At 35.5% G+C, this 25,366-nt stretch overlaps 1 protein-coding gene across 4 annotated transcripts in view; it reads right to left on the reverse strand.

The window, feature by feature from the left end:
- Positions 1-25,366, reverse strand: part of LOC134529090 (LIM domain kinase 1) — an 84,769-nt gene that overhangs the window by 27,192 nt on the left and 32,211 nt on the right. For 2 of the 4 annotated variants that reach the window (XM_063362809.1, XM_063362811.1), the window contains 4 exons: positions 21,130-21,262; positions 13,906-14,135; positions 8,559-8,802; positions 1,963-2,220 (listed from right to left, as the gene is read on the reverse strand). In XM_063362809.1, coding sequence (XP_063218879.1) covers positions 1,963-2,220; positions 8,559-8,802; positions 13,906-14,135; positions 21,130-21,262 — 865 coding nt within the window. The remainder of the gene's footprint in view (positions 1-1,962; positions 2,221-8,558; positions 8,803-13,905; positions 14,136-21,129; positions 21,263-25,366) is intronic. The other 2 variants (XM_063362810.1, XM_063362812.1) reach the window with 1 other exon arrangement.

The raw sequence follows: 25,366 nt of genomic DNA on the forward strand, positions 1-25,366 counted from the left end.
GTTTACCTGACAGGCAAAAGTCTCACACTCTCTGCACTTGCGGTAAGTAGACGGGACTGCTGCCAGACATCCGACACACCCTGGGCAGTCTCCCAGCTCGTCAGAGCATTAGGAGCCCCTCCGAGTCATTAAAATAGATGACCAAGGACTTCATGGTCGTAGGATGTGTGCATTTTAGAACCACTACTGAGGAAAGTATTTTTTTATATAAAAAGGAAACTCAAATTTCAGGTTTGTATTGCCTGAAGCTATTTATAATAATTAAATGTTTGGATTACAATTAATACAAACTACAATTTAGTACTAGATAAAAAAATAGGCTCGATAATTTTAACTTTGAAAATTTAGCCAACAATTATTAACAATCATGTTTTTTTTTTTAATAATTGAGTTATTTGATGCTGTACCAAGAAACTTTATTCAGTAATTTGAAGTAATTTTTGAGCCAATTTTATGAATGTAAATTCATTAAAGAGATGCAATGGTAACAAAAATATTTTAAAAGCAACTGCCAATTTGTGTTTTTTAAAATATTTTGGGAGATTTTATTTTGAGCACTGTTTTTAATACTTTACCAGAGGTCAAAACAGAAATAAAAAGTTCTTTTCATTTGGCCTGTATCATACTATTCCTTTAATCTAGAACAAAATTAAACTTATAAGATGATTTTAAGGTTTTTAACAAATTATTAATATTTGTCCATCATCATCAAAGTAAAGGCATGCTTAATGGCTGCTATTTGTAGTGACTACTGGTGAAACACCTTGGGAAGTCTTACAGTAAAGAGAAAAAAAATGATTGATAGGTAACTTTTTTTATATTTCCATCAGACAACTTGGAGAGAGGTGGCCACTAACCTATGAATAGATGCCAACACAAGAATTAGCTAGAGATAACAGCCACCTCATGGCATGTGGTAAGACCTCAAATTTTTCCAGCTTTGCAAAGTGATTATCAACAGCTTTTTGGGAACTACTCTCACATTACTTTAAAGAAGGCAGGAAAACTTGTGATTTGTTTTACAATTTTTTGATGTTCTGTAATTTTTCCTACCTTTTAAATAAATTACAGCAGCAAGGCTAAGATTTCGACTGTTTTTTCTTAATAGCGTGAGACTAATGACCTACATAGTTACTTTATTCTTAGAAATTCAACCATTAAAAGAATATAACACAATAACATTGTTCTTTAAAAAATGCAATAATTACACTCCAACAACTCCTACACAGAGCAAGATGGTGCATTAGGAAGGCACTGAACTCCAATCCCGACCGCCTCACTTTGGTTTCCGTAGTTCCTCAAAACCACTTGTCTTATGTTTCTGTCTTTGGCCACCTCGCTCCCGACAACACAAGAGCCCAGAGGAGAAACATTTCTCTCTCTACAGAACCAAGCAAGCAGACAAAGCAGATTCTGATCTGAAATTATGAGCTTGCTATGTAGTATAGTGTACTTACCCGTTGCTGTCTGAAAAATTTATTCCAGCTAACTCTTTGATTAAAATACATTTTAAAATTTTTAAGTACTATTCGTGCATGAATATTTTTAGCAAACAAGAGGATGAACACAAATCAATAATAAATAAGGAAGCATCACAAGCAAGCACGTGCAAAATTTTATTGGTATAAATACTTATATCTTAGGAACTGAAAATAGGTTACTTATAAACAAATTAAAGGGAATGAGAAAAAATAATTGAATTTTAAAGGCCACCAAATAAAAAAAATTCTGGATTAGAACAAGGTGTAAAAATATGAAACTTATTTCTCGGTTTTCTTCAAAATAACATATTGCATACTAAGCAAAATATATGTTTATTTATTCACAGTAAATGGCATTTGTTTGGTTCCAAAAGAAATAAAAGAATTGTATAAAACAAATGTTAATTCAAAACAAATTATTACTGACACACTCATAAACAATGCATAAACATCGACTCTTAAAAGTATTTATTTGACATACCTCTCTTACTAAACAGTTATGAGAATTCAGATCCCTGTGTATAATGTTCATGGAATGTAAATATGCCATGCCAGATGCAATATCTTTGGCAAAGCTCACTCTCTGTTCCCAAGGTAAAGGCTCTGAAAGGTCATGAACCAAGTCTTTTAGTGTGCCTCCTGATATGAATTCAGTAACTAAGTTAAGTTTCTTGTCTTTGTACAAAACACCAATGAAACGAAGAACATTGTTGTGGTGCAAGCTGCGCAGCACTGCCACCTGCAAACATGCAAAACAAATCCACATTATAAATGAAAAGAATGACACTGAGTTATATAAAGGCATTAGTATGTGTGAACTATAAAAAGTGCTACCACTAAACATCAGGGTTTTGTTTCTAAGTTACTTAACAACAAAAATAGTTCTCGATCATAAAATGACAATTATCGGACAATTCATGCGTTTCACAATCTAAGTTACGTTTTGCGTCTCTATTCTAGCTGGCCGCTCATTGGGAGAACAAGACTGCTACTAATGCTGTTGGAATTGACTTCACTGCTGCTCGCTTTCAAACACTACAGTCTTGTCTATAGTCTCATGTAGCAAAAAGCAGCATAACATTTTTCCAGTCTTTCTTTAGTGGATGAAAAATAATACAAAGTCACTTTGAAAAAAAAAAAAAAATTTGTTGGAGAATTTAATCCAAAATATTCTAATATAATAGTGAACCACATTATTCAGTCACCATAACCACACAGATGAATATATTGGTTGTAAATGACCTACTATAACATAATAGAAAAGTTTCCATGTTTAAAAATGCAAAGTTAGCTTGAATACATGTACATATTTTTGTTTGGTAATACAGTAGAACCCCGATTATCCGTGTTAATGAAGGGGACGAGTGAGTCGGATAATCGAAAATCGCGGTTAGCCGAGTCATGCTTGCCTCAAAGGTCATTAGCCCACAGACAGCCATCTGTGGACATTCGGATATTACATATAAATATACACATGCTTTGTGTACGTGTGCGTTGTTGACATAGACGCGGGCTGCTTAGTGCTGGGCAGCAGTGTGCTGAGACGTGGGCACGCGAGTCGCTGTTGCACCGAGGTGTGGGGCTAGCCGCCCGCCAGTCCGAGGGCCCAAGACAGCTGATAGCTGCCAAGGTCACGCATTCTTTTCATCGCTCGTAAGCGACGCTGCCACACTTAGCTCATTGCTCTGTTGTCAGTAACACCATCGGGCTGGTTATTGTTTTACATAACGACTGCCTTCAAAATTCTTTTCGAGATAAGATTTTTCATACCAGTGCATTGAGACTTGATTTCATGGTTTTGAAACGGTGTCTCTGTCTCGTATAATTCACGGTGTTTTTATCCCCCTTTATTTATATGAATTTTAAATGTTAGATTATTTTTTTTTAACTTGCTGAACGTGGACTTAGTGCAAAAACGGCCTATTATGACAGTGTTGCAGATGGGTCGGAAATCTTATAACGACCACCTTTCTATAACGACCCTAATCTCGGGAACCGTGAGGGGTCGTTATATCTATTCTCCGTTCACTCTTAGCTGAGTTTTGAAATAAACTAACACCGTCGTATCACTGCGCCGCGTCAGCAAGTGATAGGCTGAATTTATCTTGCGTGCCAAGCACTAGTTGCAACACATACACTTCCGTACAGTCGGTGCTCATAAAATAACGGAGAAGTAATATAACAGGAAAATGGTTCTTCTGTCAAGCCTAGTTTTTTTAAAAAATTTGCGTCTGCTGTGATAAAATTACGCCACTTAATGGTATACCCTCCGACCTTTTCTGTTGAAACCATTCAAACAAACAAGCATCCAAGCTGCTAAATGTGGATTCTTTCATCGTCTTGCGTTTATTTAATCCACTTGAAGTGTCAGCCTGTGAAGCAAACTGAAGGATTATTTCGCGATTTTTTATGATGTCGCGCACTGTTGTGTTACCGACATCAAACTCAGTAGCAAGTTTGCAATTGTTTCTCCACTCTGAAATCTTTCTATAATTTTTGTTTTGCTGTCGATTGACAGTACCACTCGCTTTCTTTTCTGTTCATTTCATGACATGATGAAATGTTGCGCTCAACACTTCCGCACAACACAACGGTATAATCCGTCGGAATGCAGATCACTGTTACAATACATAAAATTATCACCACCTTCACGCTTCAACAACGTACACTAATGGACTGTCTCCATGCGCCGGGTAATCTCTGTGGCACGGCGCCGTGCTGTGCGCAGGAGTGTACAGTCCGGTCATGCGGACGTGGAATCGCGCACCAGTGTATAATCTATTCACGTAACACGGAACACAAAAATATTATGTACATACGTATGTATGTACTAGTATTTTTTTAAAACTTTCTGTGTATATAAACATGACTGAGTCAAAGTACTTTGACCAACATACATTTTGCAAAGTATTTTAACATTTACATACATATTGAATCATTGGTTATATGTAACTAAAAAATTGGACTTGATGGACATAAATCGCGGTTAATCCGCGAATCGGATGATCGAGTCGCGGATAATCGGGGTTCTACTGTATATGTTTTTTTATTTTAAAATTTTAAAATTATTCTTTATGTGTTTCAATGTTAAATGTAAATATTAGCAACTCTAAGAACATATCTAGTGGCCTATAAAAGACTAAACTGTATTGAACTTAAATGCCATAATAATTTTGAGTTTGTGTTACATTTAATTTAGCAAAATATTCTTTTTGTATACTGCACATAAAAGTACGTAACATAAAAATCATTTTCCGTAGTCCCTTCCTCCTTTAACCCAAATGCAAATGTGAGATACATAGAATATTTTATTGGCATACTTTTAATTTCCCTTGTTTCGTACTAAATGAAATTATTACAATGTTTCATTCATACGCGACAGTTTATTAGAAATAAAATACGCTGTTTCACATTTATAAAGTATTAGACCATTTTTCAAGCATAGAGTTTATATAAATAATTACAATTTGGTGATACATTATGAAGATTTAATGGCTGTTTGGTGTCAACTTGTTTGTTTGGAATACCTGAAAGGGGGAGATAAAGAGAAGTGGTGGAAAATCAATCGTTAGACATGAACATTGTAACGACAGAGCCTTTTGAATAGCACTTTAAACACTTCTCTGTCAAATTATTTTGTTCCGATCGGTGAGTGAGCAGTATGTCAGAATCAATGAAACTTAGAATTAACCCCCCAGTTTATAGCAATCGGCCTTGTTTGAAATTTGAGGTGATGCTTACATTTATGATAGGAAATAAAATATTTAAAAAGTCCATGTAATATGTAACGTACATTGTTTAATGAAATAAACATTGACTGAAGACATCATTAAAAGCTTACAAATGCTTAATTTTTGTAAATGTAGCCACGAGGAGAAGTTATTAACTTAACAGCAAGGTTGGCAGTTACCAGATATAGATATTGAAGTCAGTGGAAGTAGGCGAAGAAAATACTAAAAACCCCAAACAAACTGTTTAGCCAAGAAATAAGTAGATCTGATGATGTAATGTAACGAATGTGTCGTTCTGTTTTCAGTGTCAATTCTAAGTGCTATTCTCACACTCCAGACCTCTGACTAGCTCAACATTGGTCTAGTGTGTACATTCACGAAACTTGAAGAAATTAGTTGGGTGCGGAAAAAATATGTATTTTCCAAAATAACAGCTACTGTCTATGCTTGATTCCTGAAATAAGGTATATCCAACCGAACTGATTTTAAGTGTTTTTTATTTATCCTTACGAAAATTCACAAGTCACAATGGCTGTCACCTTCCGACCACAAATAAAGTAAATGTCAAAAATGCAAATAGGTCGCACAAGAAATTTTCACTGACTCCAAACCACAAATGTTCTGTTTGTAGGTACTGAAAGATGAGTATTGAAGACTGTTCGCAAGTAAAGACCACGGTTGCTTGCAACTCACGGAACAAGCCGAAGGACGCAGTCCTCGGAACAAAGACGAAGTTACTAGATCATTGTTTTGGGCTATTACCGATGACTGTGGTTGAGTGAATTCTAATTAAAAAGTTCTGAAAAGGTTTTTGGTTCAGGGTAGCCCAGACCACAGCCGTTCACAACATTAATATATCACTTGAGCCACCGCCTGACACGAGACCTAGTGACACCTTGTACAGACACTGACTGATGCCATGGCCACCCTTCACTTCTGAGAAAGACAAAAGTGCCCACGTGATGTAATTTCCACCCAATCACAAAATTAAACAGAAAAATATCAGCCAATACTGATGCATGGCCACAAGCACGAGTCCTTTTTCTCACGCTCAAGCAACCTGTTTCTCTCCAATTCTTCTGTGCCTGGCAAACTATTGCTTCAGCCAGCTCTCAAACAAAGAACCATGGTAAAAAAAATTGGTTGTCTGTAAAGTCGGTTTACGGACAATAGTTTAACGTGACAACGTCGTTACAAAACATTGATGAAATGATTGTATACTTTTATGAATAAAATTGAATCATTTTTATTGAATTATCACTATTTTGTATGGATACAAAGAAGAAGTGAAATGAAATCTACAATTTAATTGATAAATTTTATTTTATTTTCACTCATTAATTCAAATATGTTTATTACTTTAATGAACAGATTATTTTAACTATAACTTTTATACATGTTTGCTATTTAACTTCTTCCAATCTGTGTTATTCTGTTAAGGATAGGACGATGATAGGAAAAGTAGGAAACAATTGGGAGTGTTTCAAGTTTAACGTACCTCGAAAAAGTCAAATCGATGGTTGTTCCAATAGAGTGGAAGAGAGATAGATGCGGCGCAAGCGTACAATGAGCGTAACGGGACATAGCGTAATGGGAAAATGTGCGTAATGGGACACTTTTTTGTGAGTGCAGCCGGCGTTCATCAATTTTTTGAACGTTGTCACATCAAAAAAATACAAAAGAACATTATGTGAACACAGCTCACCTCTCCTGCATGTTCAGAGAAGATACGGCCTTGTATGCAAAGATTCATAAGGCATATGGGTACATTATGAAAACTAAAATCGTTATACAAGCAAGACGAAGGTCAGTTCAGTGTTATACGCCTGCTAGTCCAAATGCTATCTGTTGGGTGGTGTGGTCATCATTGCTAACCATGAGTTTTCCACTGCTGTTTACTGGTGTTCTATGCATCGTAGGAAACTCCAGTTTTCATTGTAATTATTTTCTTAGCCTAAACTAATTCTGTTATGTATTTCCTAAAATTGTGTCTTTTTTATTCTTCAAGTTTACAGGGCCTTATCAATGCGAAGACTAATGTACCAATGTGACTTAATGCCATAAATTCCACGATGATACCTTTTTGTACCAACTAGTTAGTAAATTTCTTACTTAAAAATTGTTAATGTTAATATTTTTAATATTCCTTACAATTAACATAACAATACAAGATTTTTACAAAGCAAAATTATACGTGCTGAAGCTATAACAATAGAGCTTTCAATTAAAATGTTCCCAAAGCAAATAAAATATTTTACTAATTTCATTTTCACAATATTTTTTATGTTAGTTACTTTCATTTATATATTTTTTTTTGTATTACATTCACTTTGCATTCAATTGCTTTGTCAGCAATTGTCATGCAGCTGTTTGCAAGTATTTAAACTTTTTATTTAACAAACTCTGTCTGCTCACTTAAGATTTAGGTCACATACCACATGTACGATACCACAATTTTATAACATAGTGTTACGAACGCAGACAGGACAGCGACACGTGCCAGGTTCGGAGCTGGCTGGCAGCCCAGCACGGCCACTGACGTAAGGCATGCCACGCGTGCCTGGTCGGATTACAAGGGTTGTTGCTACTCCCTCCTCCATCCGCTCCCCAAGCGAAGCCCTGCCTCGGCGCTGTTACCTATCGCTGAGCGGCCTTGGGAATCCCGCGGGCCGCTGTGTGAAGTGGCTTGAGCAAACAAAGCTATTCACGACTCTTTGGGCGTCAGGTGTGCCCGGGATGACGCGACTTGTCACTGCTGCTCTCGTCGGTTTCAGAAGGGCACCACAAACTTCTGAAGCAGCAACGCCGGCCTCTGCGGCAGTTTTGGTGACAGAGTTCCGCGTGAGTCCGGCGATGAGTTCCGTGAGGAGTGCGGCGAGAATTCAGCGACAGAGTTCTACGACGGGTGCAGTGTGAGTTCCATGACAGTTTTGAGCGGATTCCGAGCGAAGGGAAGTGTGATATCGACGAAGAGGGTGTGAGACCACCCCTCTGAGAGTGGCGCGATGTGGAGTTTGACAGGATCGTGAGAGTGCGGTGACTGAGTGGCGCGAGACTGTGTGTATGGACAGGCGGGAGGTAAGGGGCGAACCACTGTTGAGCCTAGCTCCAGTGAGGAGTGCGAACTGTGGAACTTGACAGACATTGAGTGACTTGAGAATAAAAATTTGTAAGTGCCAATGATTTGTGATTGGACATTTTTAAGTACAATTATTTATTATTAATGTCAATATTAGTAATCAATAAAACTACAATAAAACTTAATTGGGCTATCCCTCACGAACCCAGTTCTCCCCACATTATAAATTGTAACAATATAATACTGTTATAATAAGTTGAGATTTACCTCCTTCAGGAAGTTTTTTTGAGCCTCTTCATCCACTCTGTACAACTCTTTAAGTACCATTACTTCATTTGTGTCTCGATGAGTTACTTTATACACTTGTCCAAAGAAACCTTTGCCCAACAGTTCACCTTTCACAAGGTCCGATGCTCTAAAAATTCGTTGACTCTTTGGCTCTACTCGAAAAGATCTCGTGCGTGAAAGATCACAAGAATCTCGCATGACTGGAGGAGATCTGAAAACATCACTTACAAGAAGAAATACAAACTAAGAAACATAACAAATTAGAATCAACATCTGAAACTCAACACAAGATATAAAAACCTACCATACAATTAGTTTAGAATATAGAGTAGAAGTGTTTCTACAGTTAAAACTTTCAAGTGTGATAGAAAGGCATTAAGGTATTTCAGGTACTACTCAAAAATTAAACAAAAAATTTTTATTTTTACAGCTACGACTGCCTATAAAATTTAGATCTACAAAATAGAAACAAAGGTCAAATAAAAACATAAAGACCGGCTTCCACAGTAATGAAATAAGGCAATGGAAAGTATTTCTCCATTTGATTCATGTTCAAAGTTTTGCTTAAGATTTTCTTGCATGAGTCTGCAAGCCAGCCGAAAGGTTAATAATCTGCAACTTATTTGGCTAAAAATCACTACTTTATGAAGAAATTCTTGTTTTTTAAGTTTTACTTACAAGATTAATGATCTAATAATCCACATACATTCGAGAATTAAAATAGTCTTTGTGAGCTCTTTAATGTACAGCAATAACCTACCAGGCGCAATAACTCATTTCTATGTGTGCTCCTAAAATTATCAAGCAACGTACGAAGCTATGACATCATGCAGTAGTACATATTTTTAAACTTAAGATTGTTATAAACCATTGTAATTCAAACCCTTTGTGTGTCCTTTATAATATAAAGAATACAAAAAATTATAATTTCTTCAATTGAAGGAAAATCTATAGTACAGTGAATAATTTAAAATGACAGCACACCTCCCTATTGGGTACAGTAGTAAATACGATAGAACAGACAGCACACCTTCGTACTGTGTGCAGTAGTAAATACGATAGAATACCAGACTGCTGTGCCAAGAAGCGTGGATTCAAATCTAAAAAAAAATATTTATGGTAGCAAAGTTAAAACATTATTTATGCAGTTACTTAAGTTAAAACTTCTTTCAGATACTCCAGTTCTATAAAAACATATATACCTAAATAACCAAAAATAAAAAAGTTGCAATGTTTGAATTTTGTTTACACAACTATACATTTATAAATCATGTTTTCAGTACAAATACCCTTAATAAGGAAATATTACCTATTATTTTACTGAGAAAAAATTGTAATTGCATGCATGGAACCCTTAAACATCTCAGTTACTGACCTCAAAAAATGATTTGGCTGGGCTCATAAGTGTACTTATTTTTTTAATGTAACATTTGAAACAAAAATATTTTGGAGCTATTGAAAATATAAGTACTGTTTATATTTCAAAGAGTGGTATTGAAAAAACTGTATGGTCTAATTAAATCACAAATAACACTTCAGTTAATCTGTTTAAATTTTTTAAATTTCTGTTATGTAATAATTTGTGTGTTAAAATTAATAAATAACATTCCCCGCATATTACGAACACCTTGGTACATACAGAACTTCCACCTAAAGTTGCTCGGAACAGTCCAATATACAGAGTGAGTCTGAATTTGATAAACTCTGGCTGCAGGTAATGCCTTTCAAGTTGGAGCTTAACAAAATTTTTATTGTAAATAATAGAGAAAGTATTTAAGATGGAACACTGAATGTCTGGGTTATGTTTAATCAAATAAAGTTTTACAAACACCGCGAATTTTGTGGCTGTAGCAAAATTATTTAATTGAAATATTTTTCAGACATGTTACTACCCCTAATTATGACAAAAAAATAATTTTTCTACAGCTACAAAATTTGTGGTGGTTGTAGAACTTCATTCAATTAAACATAATCCAGACACTATGTTCCATCTTAAATAGTTTTTATATTATCTATACTAATATTAAAACTGTTTGAGGCAAACAGTCTGTACATTGGATAAAATTATGAAAAAAAAAACTATTGGAAATGGCTATAACATTACTTAGAACTCAAATATAGATTTTAAAATTTTTGTCTGTTTGTTCAGGCATCAATCGAAAACTACTGGATGGATTTTGTTGAAACATTTTTATTAGTAAGGTCTTTAGCTAACTTAAACACTAGGCTGTATATAATTACAAAATTCCACCTTAAGTGGGTGAAAACGAGGTACATACAGTTAAGATAATTAGTTATATCTCTGTAACTAAGCAAGCATAAAAACAATTATTGGGTATCAAAAATAAACATACCAAAACATCCAACTTCAATGTTACCCATTTGCAAAATTCAAATCCTAAGGGGTGTAAAAGGGGGGAAAAGAGTTTTATAAAGAAAAATGCATTATTCCTAACCTATTAGAATTAGAGGTAAGAAACTAAGAAATCATTTATAGTGAAGTATTGTATTTTTTCAATTCATCGAAATTTGACCTTTAAGGGGTGTAAAAGAGGTAAGTTTGGTTTTAAGAAATCAATGCATACTTCTGAATGTACTAGATTTAAAAGTAAGAAACTAAGAATGAATAAAATGCATATAGAATTACAAATTGATTTTCTTGTAATTTTTTTTTAAATTTGGTTTTTAAGGGCATGACAAGGGGTAAGTTTTGTTTCAACATAAAAAATATATATATATCTCCATAGCATATCAAGCGGGAAGTATGAAACTGAACACACATAACAGATTAATATATAGATTGAGTTACCTTGAATGTATTTTCTATTTTCTCGAGATTTGACTGCAAAAGGGGTTAAGGGTAAATGTGGTTTTACTGTAAATAAATCATACCTCCAAAGAAAATCAATCGAAATGTAAGAAACTGAGCATGAATAACTGAAATAATTAGTATGTAGACTGTTTTTACCATTTTTCAAAGTTCAACCACAAAGGTAGTGAAACGGGATTAAGTGGTAGATACGAAATTGAGCAAGTAAAATCTACATTAAATGATTTCTTGACTTTTTTATACAGTTTTTCAATATTCGACCGCAAAACGGGCCAAAATGTGGTCAGTTTTTATATATTATAAAAACCATATTTCTGTATGATACATAAACAAAAAAAATCTACATTTTTTTTTTTACCAGTTGCTGAAATTATATCCCTAAAGGGGTGAAAAAGGTTGCATATATGGTTTTAACATTACACAGTTGTATATTTTAATGCAATTAAATTTAATTTAAGATTTTGGCAATGATTAATAAACATACCTTAACCCTTAAGTTGTAACAGAGGTGAATATAATTTTAAAATTAAAAAAATGTATATATGAAATATGGAATCCACTTAATCAGTATGTATCTTATATATTTGGCAAGGTAAATTAGAATATATTATAAATGTTAGTTTGTTTAAGAAATTTTGCATTTCACACCAACGGTAGAAAAAGCACGATCAGTATGGTTTTATTTGGTTGATGGATATGTAGTTAAATATATAGTTATAAAGTTTCACATAGGCATCCCTGTGGGAACAGAGATAAAATTAAAATTTGGGTAATTTTTTAAAATTAATAATAACCATAGGTACTAATTAACTGATAGGCAAGATAAGAAATGTAATACCTGTATTTTACATTTCAAATAAACATGCAATTGTTTAAAATATCTTATAGCAATGTATGTATCTGTAATAAGTTGAAAATGTTTAATTATTCTCAGCTCTAAGAAAAATAAATTAAAGTGTAAGTGTAACCAATGGCATGTGTTTCACAATGTTCATAAAAGAAAAGGAGGTAAGTATGAATTTATCAAGGTTAAATGTATCCTCAAATACACTAAAATGGGAGTAATCAAATATGGTACTTAATACGTACAAATATTAAATGGAATGTTTAGAAAATATCAATCTTAAAACTGTCTTGTTATGAATTAAATAATCTTTTCACCTGAGATTTTATGGTGTCTATTTCTTTAGTCAAATTGTTTGTAATTAATTACATACTTTTCCTACAATGGTAAAATATTTGCAATACCCTGAAATTGTGTGAGCAAAGTAGAGGGTTATTAACTAGTTTACAATAAAAATGTTGTAAAGTCACAACTTCAAAGATGTATACCAAACTTGGGAAACACACCCCAAGTCATATAGAGGTTTTCAGCTTATTTTGTTGTGATTAACCTGCAGCCGAAGTTTGCTGGTTGAATTGAATCATCCTGTATAACAAATGCATTTACAAAAAATGAATTAAGGTTAAATTCACTTCAATACCTCAACAAAATGTGATCTTTGAGTCTTTGTACTACAATTTCACAGGATTGTCTGATCTCTCATACAAGTTCCACCTTTCTTAAGAACAAAATTGTTTCACAGACTTACATATTTAATTGTCATGTACTTGTTTTATGATTATAAATTTTATAATAAACTCTTGGCAAAGCATGAAGAAATGATTCATGGTTGGAAAATAAGAGATACTTTTTCCATAGACTATGATTGAAAAATGTACTTAAATATGATGATATGCAACACTTTCTTCCAGAAATGCTTATTAACAACTAAGCATTCAACCGTAACTAATTTTCTTTTTAAATTTAATTTATTTTCTCTACCTGTTATGCCAAACGGCTTGAAAGGAGATGGCTTACACACTAAATGACTTACTAAACTTTACTTAACCAGTCCAACAGGAAATATAACCCATACTGTCCTGATAGCAGACTACTGGCCCTAGTAAGGTGCCTTGAAGCACTTTATCACCAAGTGGAGACCAGAGTAAATTGACACAAAAATGAAATAAATATTCTTACTTTAAAAATTGAAAAGAAAAAAAAAAGATTGGAGGATTGTTTTAACAAATTACTTAAGGCCTGGCTACACTCTCCATGTAGCATTATTGTAATTTCACATCATTTTTGTTTTATCAAAATTAACACGGGTGTTTCACTTTGCAGGCAGTGCATATTACTTATAGTTATTTTTGTCCCAGATCTCTTCTATCCCATATCTGCTATTTGTGAAAATTCAGACACATATTCATAACAACAATTTTTCCCTGCATTGTGGCCACTCAGGAGAAAAACATTTCCTATATTCCCACAGCTACGCACCACAGGTTTCAACTTATGGAGGTCACACAGAGCCCCTGAGAACATCATGCTGATATAGAAAAAATAATAACTTCACACGATGCCTGCAAGCCATATGAGTAAAAATTCTGTTCACTGTGTTTTGGGTCAACCTTTTTGATTAATAAACGAGAGTAACATTATTGGGTGCATACCCGTCCAAAATGCGGGACATTGACGATGATCTTTCCTTGCTGCTGCTACTTCCTTTCCCTCGCCGAAGTTGTCGACTGCGAGAGCCGCTGATGTAGCCTTCGTCTCTTCGCTTGAAAAGTCTTTCACGCTCAGCATGACTCCGAAAGCCATTGCTTGAAGGAACAGTGGTCGAGTAAGGAAAACCAGTTCGTCTCCGATTAATAGCATCTGGATCATGCTCAATAGTGAGCTGAAATGTTACATTATACCAACACTAAGTAACCTAACTTTCTTTCCTAACTTCACTTACAATACTTTAATAACATCCAAAATATTTTAAACAGTTTTTTTTTGTTTGTAAATTAATCTAGAACCACTCAAACCTTTTAACATAAATTTTAACACGTACATAATATGCAATAGAGTATTTGGAAACTCACCTGATTAATCTCGGAACTGATACCTTCTGGAAATTTTGGTAGATTATCGTCATGTCGCATACAGTCAAGCTCAATTCATAAGGGTAATATTTGATCTGGTGCAGAGCAAGGTAGTTGGAGATGATAGCGCACAACCGCACAGAACATGGACGTTGAGGAAGCAACATGGCCAAGGAACCATCCCACGGGCAACTGACATCAGGAAGGCCAGACCGTGACTACAACCTGGTTTCCCTGGAATGATAGTCCAGTGTCTCGCCACTCTAACACCTTGCTCCAGTCACACTGAGAAACGGTCTTTGTGCCGACCAGTGATGTGTCAATTATACTTCCCCCCCCCCCCCCCCAGTTCTCGGGTCAGTTCCGGTTCTTAAAAATTGGTTCCCGGTTCTCGGTTTTAGGTTAACCTCACACAATTTCAAGTCACACCATAGATAAGGTATGACTAGAGACTGGAAAAATTCGCGACTTCAATGACCTCTAGGATAGACTCCAAGATCCTCTATGTACTAGGACAAATTGCACCTGCTCATTGGATAATGACTCGTGACACGTGTTACCTGGGATGCTTGTAATTTGATACTTCTTTTGTTGAAGGTTTTTCACTGGCTTAGAGTCCTTCAGGTAAACGGTGGTCCAATCACTGACTCCGAATGAAGGTGAATGAGTTTGGAGTCTAGCCTACCGCGAAATGAATCCGCGAATTTTTCCGGTCTCTAGATATGACCTAATAAATGGTGTGCTTGTGTCCACTTGACCATAATGCGACCACAAACAGTCACCTAGCCCCTAGGTAGCACAGTTGCTTCAAGTGTCACCAGATGCTGGACTGTACTGACATCCAGAGGTGCAGCAGTATCTAGTAATCTATAGTAAAAATTTTTGTTTCACTGGGTAAGTATTTAATTTAAACACACCAATAAAAAAATTGCTTGAGAAAAATGTAAATATTTGTTCACAAAGATTAAGTGAATAATAAAAAATAATCAATAAAAACTAATACTGCAGTAGCAACACCTCAAAGCAATTGGAAGTTATGTATGCATTATAATGGGTAGCTAGTTTTAAAATATTTGGGTGAAAGACACCAAAATTCTTAGGTAAAATAGGAAAAATTCTTCAAAAAAAAATAGATTTAAGTTCAGATATACATTAAATTAATTTTAAAAACTAACCCCACTTACAACAAAATATTTTCAGAGAAGCGGTGGCTTGCCAAGGCAGGATGATTCCTTGATGCTTTACCATTGCCTTCCGCGGGATGAAAGCGAAAGGGACAATGCAAACTCCCAGTCCCAAACACAAGGAGAGAGTTAATTCCCCTCGCCGGCTGGGAATAGACCCCGGGCCCCTTGGCCCGCCGGCCAGACATGCTAGGCGCTGGATCAAGTAGACAGACCATGCACAAACAGAATTACTGAAACTGATTTTCAATGTTGACTACCACCCTTAGGAATTGAGCAAGGCTGTAAGTGATGTACGTACATATATTTTACCTCAATTTTTATTAGTAATAACTTCTTGAAATATTTTAGGTGAGTTTCGAAACAACCTCGTTATATATGCAGACATAAAAAATATTATAACCAACGTCACAAGAATTTAAAAAAAAATTAGCTTGTCTTAACATCTATTACAATACACCATACCCTTAGTTAATGCATCATCAAAATGCGCAAATTCAAATGCAGCATAGCACATTTTGTAAAAAACGGTCTCAGGAAAGCATCAATAAATTTTAGATAGTGAAAAATGAAAAGTGATGACAGATGATATGTTTTTCTTTGTGCCATACACTCCCTGTACAGAAAGCTTAAGCGTATGCAAGTCAGTGATGTCATAAGTGCTGCCTCTCGCACTGGTTAGATAACAAATGAGTAGGTTCAGTTTCAGCACAGCTTTAAAGCGAGATGTTACCACACAGAGTTCAAGTACAGTTAAAAAACATAAAACTATTTCACTTTAAATACAATCTTCAAGTGCTAAAGTGTGGAAAATCTTATGATGCACACAAATACAGCAAAACCTTGTTACATATTTCAAGACACTGGATACTAAAAACTAATTTTACTCGAATGACATACCTTTCTTATGTACAATTTGTTAAGCTTTCTGGGCCGTATGTGGGATTCCATTAACACAAATATTTGTTGTTTAGAACAAGCCTCGCGTCAAAATTTAAAAAGAAAAAAGCTTGTAGCCATATTTCAAATTTATATAAAAATTCACTAGGGACTTCAAAATTATGACTTAAAATTTTACGTAAAACTAGTAGCATTCTTGGTACCGGTGATGACCTCTGCAGTTATTTTTTGCAGCATTCTTTATTCTTACCTCAAGAGTACTACAAAATGTATAAATATTTCCAGTAAAATTATTTTTTTCCTAAATACATTTATCTAAATATAGCAGGTGGTAAGTGTTTTATTCATGAATTAACTTGGTCACAGATAATCAAAACCAATGCCATGTTAGAAATATTATAAAAAAAAAATACATTGGAAAATTGCTGAAGAAGCACACGCAACAAATTCTCACCTCAAATAAAATTTGTATTGCAATACCAAAATCACTCACAAACTATTTTTCCTCTCCAATCACATATACGATTTTCAGTGACAATGCTTTTTCTTCCCAAGGCACAAGTTTTTATATTCTAAGAATTTTTAATCATTTAAGGTTTTTTTTTGCAGCCCTAGATGATCACTACCACAAACCTTTCGTAATCATTGCAATGTTCTCTCACAAAAAAATACACACACAAACCACCGTGCAATATGTCCCATTGTTACTTTAAGCAACAGCAGGTTAACCAACCTTGAAGCTTGAAGGAACCTGTGCTATACAGCATTGCCATGTAGCATTGTCAAGTTTGGAATAAGCCTTGCACCATTACTTTTTTAAAACACTTTTGACAAAAAACTGTGCAGATTTACAGATAAATATGGTATATTTAATAAAAAAGAGAAATAGTCTGGCCAAAAACTGAAATCATAGCAAGACGTGTAAATTTAAATATTCACCATTACACCCATCACATAAAATGTTTTTACTGCAGTGCTCAACATACAATGAAATTGTGTTTAGTTCCCCAAATTGCTGTGCTAGTTGCATCACGTATCATGCAACAGGGCAATGAATGACTAGTGGTATGGTGTATATTTGTCAGATGTTATGCCTCGAATGAGTAAAATGGTGTACAGATGGAACAGCCTCACAAATATGAATGCAAGCAGATGATTGGTGAACAATACTACAACTTGTAACAGCGTGTGGTGTGCAACAAAGGGCTGGATATTCATGTTCTTACTATTGTTTGGAAATAAATGTTTAAAAGTTTAATGATAAATATGGTTTAAAAGTTTAAAGATAAACATTATTATATTAATTTTTTCCTCAAACACTGAACGTTATATGCTGAACACATCTATAATTGCAAACATTTCAAATGGGAAGAATTAACACAGATATATGGGAGTGATGAAGGGAATAATTTTGTGAACGTAATGTGCAGGAAAACGTATTATGCGGGACATCTCAGCAATTTATACTGTATATTGTTTGTGCATTAAGTTTAAGTGAATCAACTGTAGGGACAGTTTAAAAAAATAAGAACTCAAATATTTACCAAAGTTAGATGCAAATGGTCATGAAGGAAATGCCTTTAATATCACATACTGCAACAGATGTCAACAACACATGCTCTGTATGAAACATTACTACGGAAATGGTGCCACTAGAAAAATCAGAACATAACAAAACTGTGATATGCAAAAAATTATTGCAAATTAATGCTGGATAATGTTATAAATATCAATTAAGTGACTAACAAATCACAGCAAGCCAAGTGTGGTTGGGAAAGTTTGTAGATATTGCATAAAAAAGAGGCGGCAAAGTACCAGAGTTCCCTGGAAAGCATCATTCAGGAGGAGGATTCAGTCCACAGCAAGTATATAATGCTGAAGAAACAAGCCTTTATCAGAAAAGAATGCCAGTGAGAACGTGTGTTTTTAAGGATGACAACGCTGCTCCAGCATTTAAAGTTTTTAAAAATCACTTTACACTCATACTTGGAGCCATTGCAGCAGGTGTTCAAATATTGCAACTATAAATGTACTGTTAAGAAAACCAAATGCATTGAAGAGATACTCCAAGAGATATTTGCCAGTGAACAGAAAGTTAACAGCAGCAGCAGGAGGCAATCACAATTTGAAACTATTATTAGTGCAACCTTTAGCAAACCCAAAAGCAAAGAATGGATACTTCAAGATACATTTGCCCATGAATAGAAAGTTAACAGCAAAGGATGGATCACAAGTGCTTTTCAGCTATTTATTTTGCAACTTTTTAGTTTCAGAAGTGACTACAAACAACAAGGCACAAAATCTAGACAGTAATGCTCTTTTAATTTTTGATAATTCACCAGGTCATTCAACACAAAAACACCATTAGTTTGTTATACTGTGTACAGACACAATGTTTTATTTGCTATCCCTGTGCTGTGTTTACTTGGAAACATGGTATGTTTTAAGCAAAAAGTGCAAATTGCTCGCCTAGTGTACGTGCCACGCAGTGCACGTCATCCCAGGTGCCAGCAGTAGGTTGAAGTCACTGCAGCTGACGGGTGCATAAACCAGAGCAGAAGGCAGCCTCCGAGTCAGATTGTTTGTGAGGTGCCCGCTCTATGGGGTCACCTCCATCCGAGGCTTAATTATGTTTTCCGCAGCGGATTATCGGGAGGCATGTGGGATGGCTAACCCCTCACACGCCTTGCATTCCTGCCGGTGACACCTCCCTCTTACCCTTGATCGGATATTATGATCAAGGGCGGGTGGCAACACATCTGTAGAACTGGATGTGCAAGAGGGTAGGCTGGACTGGGTTTCCAGCGACGGGGGAGTCTCCACTCCATGAACCCCAACCTGACCCCCAAGCCCTTTTCAGGATCTCACCTTTCACAAGGGATCGATCACTGGGGACTAAGTCCCCCACCCTTTCGGCGTAGCCCCTGTTAGCAAGCCAGCGGTACCACGAGGAGGTAGGGGTCGCCTTGCCCATGAGAGGCTATATATTGCGCAACTATGGTGGGCGCTAGTCTCGGATACTAGGACGACATGCCCCGACACCTCAAGCGACTGCATCCCATCTCTCTTAAGAGAGTCATAGTTACAGATGAGCGGCTGGAAGCACTACAAGAAGACTGCTAGTGACGACGAACAAGGAGTGAGCGGAAGCTTTGCCCGAGCGAGTACCGATTCATGCCAATCACTCAAGAAAGCCTACTACATTCGACACGCATTTGAACAGCTCATAAGTGCAATGAATGAACATGACAAAGGAACCCTCAAAGAAATGTTCTGGAAGCAATACAATATAAAACATGCCACTGATAACATTGCAGAGTTTTGGAAGGCGGTAACACAGAACAGAGTCCAATCTTCATGGTGTATAGAAAGATTATGGATGAAGTTGTGACAATGTGACACACACTGGAGTTTTATGAACTTGACTTGCACCATGTAAATTATTTTGGACTCTTATTCAAAGGAACTCACAGCAGAATAAATAACTGAACACGACACGAAAAGTGTTTGTGCCAGACTCCAAAGCAAAAAGTAAAAAAGAAAAGAGGAAAAGAAACATTAAAAAAAAAGACATCCAAGGTTTTCAGTTCAATAAAAATAGAAATAATAATCATAGAGGAAAAAAAGCCTCATAAAAAAGAAACCTGCTGTAATTCAAGAAATAAAAAATTACGTGAAATTTTAAGTGCTTTGTTAGAGCCAGTAAGTCAAAACAAATTTTTAAATAAAATAATTTAAGACAACTTTACGGATGCTAATAAATAAGTGTTTTAGGCTCTAACAAAGTATGTTCCAAATAGTAATACATAGCTCCAAGAATATGTAGGGCTCACATCTTAAACTTTCAGCATACCTTATTTTTAAATTGTGTCAACTTAAGTGTAAACCATGAATATTAAGGTAGAAGGTAGTTTTTGACCATTTGGTTTTCAGTTGATCCACCACAGTTTATAACCCATTATTAGAAATGAATGTTTTTGTAACTATAAAATTCTAATTTCACTAAAAATATTAATTTTCAGTGACCAGCAAGATGTGAACATATATAAATAAATGATTATGGATTACGAAAAGTATTTTGTAAATGTGTTGATTCACCAAGTGCTCTGCTAGGCGGAAGCATCTGTCGTACATTGTCAACGAACTTGAGCAGACAGTGTGCCACTCAAATGAATCACATCAGGCATGGTGCTTACCTTGCTGACATATTCACAGTCATTTTGTGTACAGAGTTCGAATGATACGCTGTACGTGTTACATGGTTTTATCTTTTAAAGTAATTTACTATTCTTGGTTGATATTTTATGATGAAAAATTTTAGTTCACACTTCAAAACACATTACAAAATTAACCTTTGTTTGTATGAAAAATTGTGCTTCAGAATACATGATTTCAGTTGGAAGATGCCATTTTTAGAAATTAATTAGTTGAACTAAGGGATAAGCATAAAAAGTTTGTAAAACACCTCTGCAAATAAACAACCTGATTTAAAAGCTTTCAATTTATATATCACAATGTTTACAGCAACACCAAAATATACAAGCAAGTTTAATTCTTATACTATTATTAAAAACTGGAAGGGGATATAACTACAATATACATCTGATATATTAAGTGTAAATCAAAAAATTTCAATTTTTTATGTTACAAATAATCCACCTGAACATAAAACTGAAACACACATTCAATGATAAATTAATGATAAACTTGAAACACCTACCTGCAACACAGTGTCCGAATACCGCAAGAGATTCTCAATGTTCTCAATGGGTTGGTCCTTTACTGGAGTGCCATTCACTTCTAAAATTCTATCCCCAATGTGAAGGGACATCAGATCACTACTCATATTTAATCTGAAAGAAAAAAAATATATTCATACTTTTTTTATCATACACAGCAAATGCAGAAAATAAAAATACTTTTGGCAAATATTTACTAACATTGTTCTATTAATGTAAGTACAAACAAATGTCTACTGGGTCACAAAAGCATGCATGTACACATACATGCACATGCACATTCTCACATCTTGCACTAACCCATACATAAGCAACATGTGCAACACACGACACACAAAATGCCGCCTCACCAGGGTGGTATTCGGCAGTGGTAATAAGCTGGGCACCAACTAGCAGGCTTCAGGGAGTTGTGTGCTAGTACACACTGAGACACTGAGCTCTTAGGCATGACATTGCCACGTGGCCACAAGGTGGTAGGTGGAGGCACGAGCCCCCAAGACGCTACACTAATGATGACGGAATCAAAGAGGTGGTGCGGGTGGAATGGAGTTTTATTGTAACAGAGCGTTCGTACATGTGCTACTCTTGTACCCCGCCATGGAATGGATGCTCGTTACATCACATACTGCATCACGGCTGTGACGTGCATTACACGAATGAAGGCGTTATGACCCGTGCCCTCGCTACGTAGTCATACGCTAAAAACAAAGATCTTGGAATGCAGATCGCGATTCATAGCACTGGAAGCCGAAGGCTATTGTCTGTGTGACGGTTGGTTAACATGTTACACTGATTTGCATGCAAACTTGACAATACATTATAAAATGATAATGCATCACGGTACGTGCCTGCCAAATGTGACCATGCGCTCCACAAACCCTGACATACAACAAACACTATAAAACGTCTGAAGGCCGAAGGCTATTAGGTTCTAATGACCATGTGGATCGAACAAATAAAGGGGCCTCGAAAGTACATGCGCCTTAACTAAAACAAGTAATTGCACTGATCAGCCGAACTGGCGAACCTGTGTGGGCGAAGCTGAGAAAAGTCTTGTGACACTTTGATCATTAGTGAAGCCCGGATCGAGTCCTGCAACCGGGCAGACAAATTACGTATGACAATAAAAACTCCTGCATGGGGCACAAAAAATTATGTTAAGGGGCTGGCAAGTTCGGGCCAGCCATGGGGTTAGCTGCCGAGCCTGAAATCTAAAGATTAAAAAAAGACTTATTACTGCTGTGGAGATCAGTGAGCTACAAAGAATGAGGGGATTCACAGTGTGAAACACATCTAGCCCCGTCAGTAGTTGACGACGAACTGAGGTGACCCCGAATGGCCTCTGGCCATATTTTTACATTGACATTTAATTCTTAATTAATCAGGAATTTTGATATGGTGCATTTAACTCAAAGCCATTCAGGGTCCCTTCCCTTGAAAAGATATGTGTAACTGCGGAGTAGGTGAGGCCATGGCTTTGAGTTAAATGCACCATATCAAAATTCCTAATTAATTATGAATTAAATGTCAATGTAAACATATTGTCTAATAAATAACGCATAGAATTTAATGAAATACATAAAAAAAAAAAAGGAACCTGGTCAATTGTCACGTGAGTGGCAATCAATCCGCCGCTGACTGCGTTGGTTGTCTCTCAAACTACATTGCACTCCCGGGACACTGAGTGTGTTCGATGAACACATGCGTTCGCTCTCATGCCCCAGCAAGGCAACGACCGGCCATAACAGCCTGTGCAAGCAGAGGTTCATCAATGTAACACCTCACACAAAATGCAACATGTAACACACGACTCACAAAATGCAACATTTAACACACCAAATACAAAATACAACATGACACATATGATGCACAAAATACAACATGTAACACATGAAACACAAAATACAACATGTAACACATGAAACACAAAATGCAAAATGTAACACCACACAAAATGTAACATGTAACTCACCACCCACCAAATGCAATACGATGGATTAGCGGTAATGTTCCTGTGTTGAGGATAGCATTGTACAAATATTTAAGGAGGGAAACTTAAGTGGAAGAATGAACCTTTATTGTAAAATTAGGGATCAATCGTAACCAGTTGACATAGAAGACTTAGAGATTTTATTTTACATCGAACTAAATTATGATTTGAGTTCTGTGAGGGTATTTATTCACAGTTTCTGAGGTGGAGTAATGTAAACACTTTCACAGTAGGCTGCAAAATTACTGACTATATACTTTAAATCATTAGTAATTTTATGCTGATATGCATTGACCAATGATTACCACATCCCTGTTTTAGTAATTTTTACATTGGTTTTATGCTTGACTTTATTATTAATGTTTGAGAACAAATTAATCATTTCATGAGGAACTTGGCTTGTTTTCGGTAAAAAGACAGTAAACAATGAAACCTGTTGAGGTTTCTTTGATATAGTTTGTGAAAATATTTCTCAAGTTTTAAAAACTTTATTAAGGCTATTTATAAGGGAATCTGACATTTATTGGATTATAACACTGAATGTAATAATTTAACACATAAGATAAATAATCCACACGTGCATTTACTTCATTAAGTAGAAAATAGTTTGATCAGTAATGGTTTTTTAAAGAATTAAATTAAAAATGCCTACATAATCACCTTCGGGATGATTCATGTAGGAAGCAGAAATTCCAGCATTTACTTGCAAAGTCACACATTAGGTAAGCTTGGTGGCCAGGATGAGGCGCATTTTCTTTCACCAATGATTCAGAGGCACTCGAGACCAGTGGCGTAGCCAGGATTTGTGTATGGGGGGTGTTAAGAAGCATGCCCCCCCCCCCCCCCCCCCGTATTAAAGCGGGGGGTCCGGGGGTCCTCCCCCGGGAAAATCTGGATTTTAAGGTGTAAAATAGTGCTATTTTAGCAGTTTTCGGTACTTAAATTTAAATATTGTAATAGTAAAATTTTTATTAATTTTAATATGAAATTTGTTTGAGTGATGAATAAGAAATTAATTAAAGATTTGGTGCTAAGAGGGGGGGGGGGGGGGTTTGAACCCCTAACCCCCCCCCCCCTGGCTACGCCCCTGCCCGAGACTAAGCATTGCAATTTGGCACAGCATAGATCCAGACGTGAGCTGATGCATTGATTAAGACCTACGCTACTTACAAAGTCAGGTAGTGATCAGGCTTTTGTTTGAGGTGATGCTGAATTATTTTTAAAGAATGTTTATTGGTCTAGTCAATCCCAGGAACATTGAGGCCACCAAGGTTTAGAAAGTTATCTTGGTATCTTGTTTTTCTTCCAATATTTTGAAATAGACTGTTCTATTACTGATAAACGAGACGGGAGGTTAATATTACCTAACAATACAATCATGTGGAAATTTTTTATTTTTACCCAACCTGCTTCTATCTCAAGAATATCATCATCACAGTTACAGTTAAAACTGTGAATTTGTGCTTATTGATGGCCATTAAAACTCCACGACATCTGTTCGAGTTATATTAAGGCTCCTATCTATTTTTATTATAAAGAATTTATTGGTAAAATAATGGGAATTCATTCTAAGGTCATTAAACCGGTTTCAGTAAGGTATATAATATCAGGATACATATGCACTAACTAACAAGGAGACAGAAAGGCTGTGGGGTATTCAAATCAAAATGAGGTTTTGTGTGTAATCTGTACTCCGTAAGAGTACTTATATGCTAAAGCCACAGCATGCACTACTTAGCCGTTGTCGAGAAGAAAAATTATAAAGTTTACAACAAAATATGTTTTTATATTACAATTTGATAATCCATTATGACCAATTTTTTTTACATTATTGAAAAACAAGTTGAACAGTAAAAACTTTTGATAATTAGAACTTATAAAAGATAAATTAATTCAAACAGAACACATACAAAATACAAAGTTATTTTAAACATTACCATTTATTTTTCATTAAGAAGTATATTATTAAATACAATGAATATATGTGATGTAATGTTTATGGCATAAGAGATAAGTATTTTATTCATTTAAATTTAACAATACAAGAACCTCAATGATAATTATAAAAAAACAAGAACAACACTTATTTTGTTGACAACTTACACAATAAATAAATGCAGCATTTTTATAAGTGTAAGGTGTCTTTACAATTTTGTCTGCAAAACAAGACTTTATTTACATTTATTAATATTTCTCGATGTTCAGATAGTTTTGATGCACCCAAGTTA

Source organism: Bacillus rossius, chromosome 2, assembly GCF_032445375.1.
Source record: "Bacillus rossius redtenbacheri isolate Brsri chromosome 2, Brsri_v3, whole genome shotgun sequence".
NCBI lineage: Eukaryota > Metazoa > Arthropoda > Insecta > Phasmatodea > Bacillidae > Bacillus > Bacillus rossius.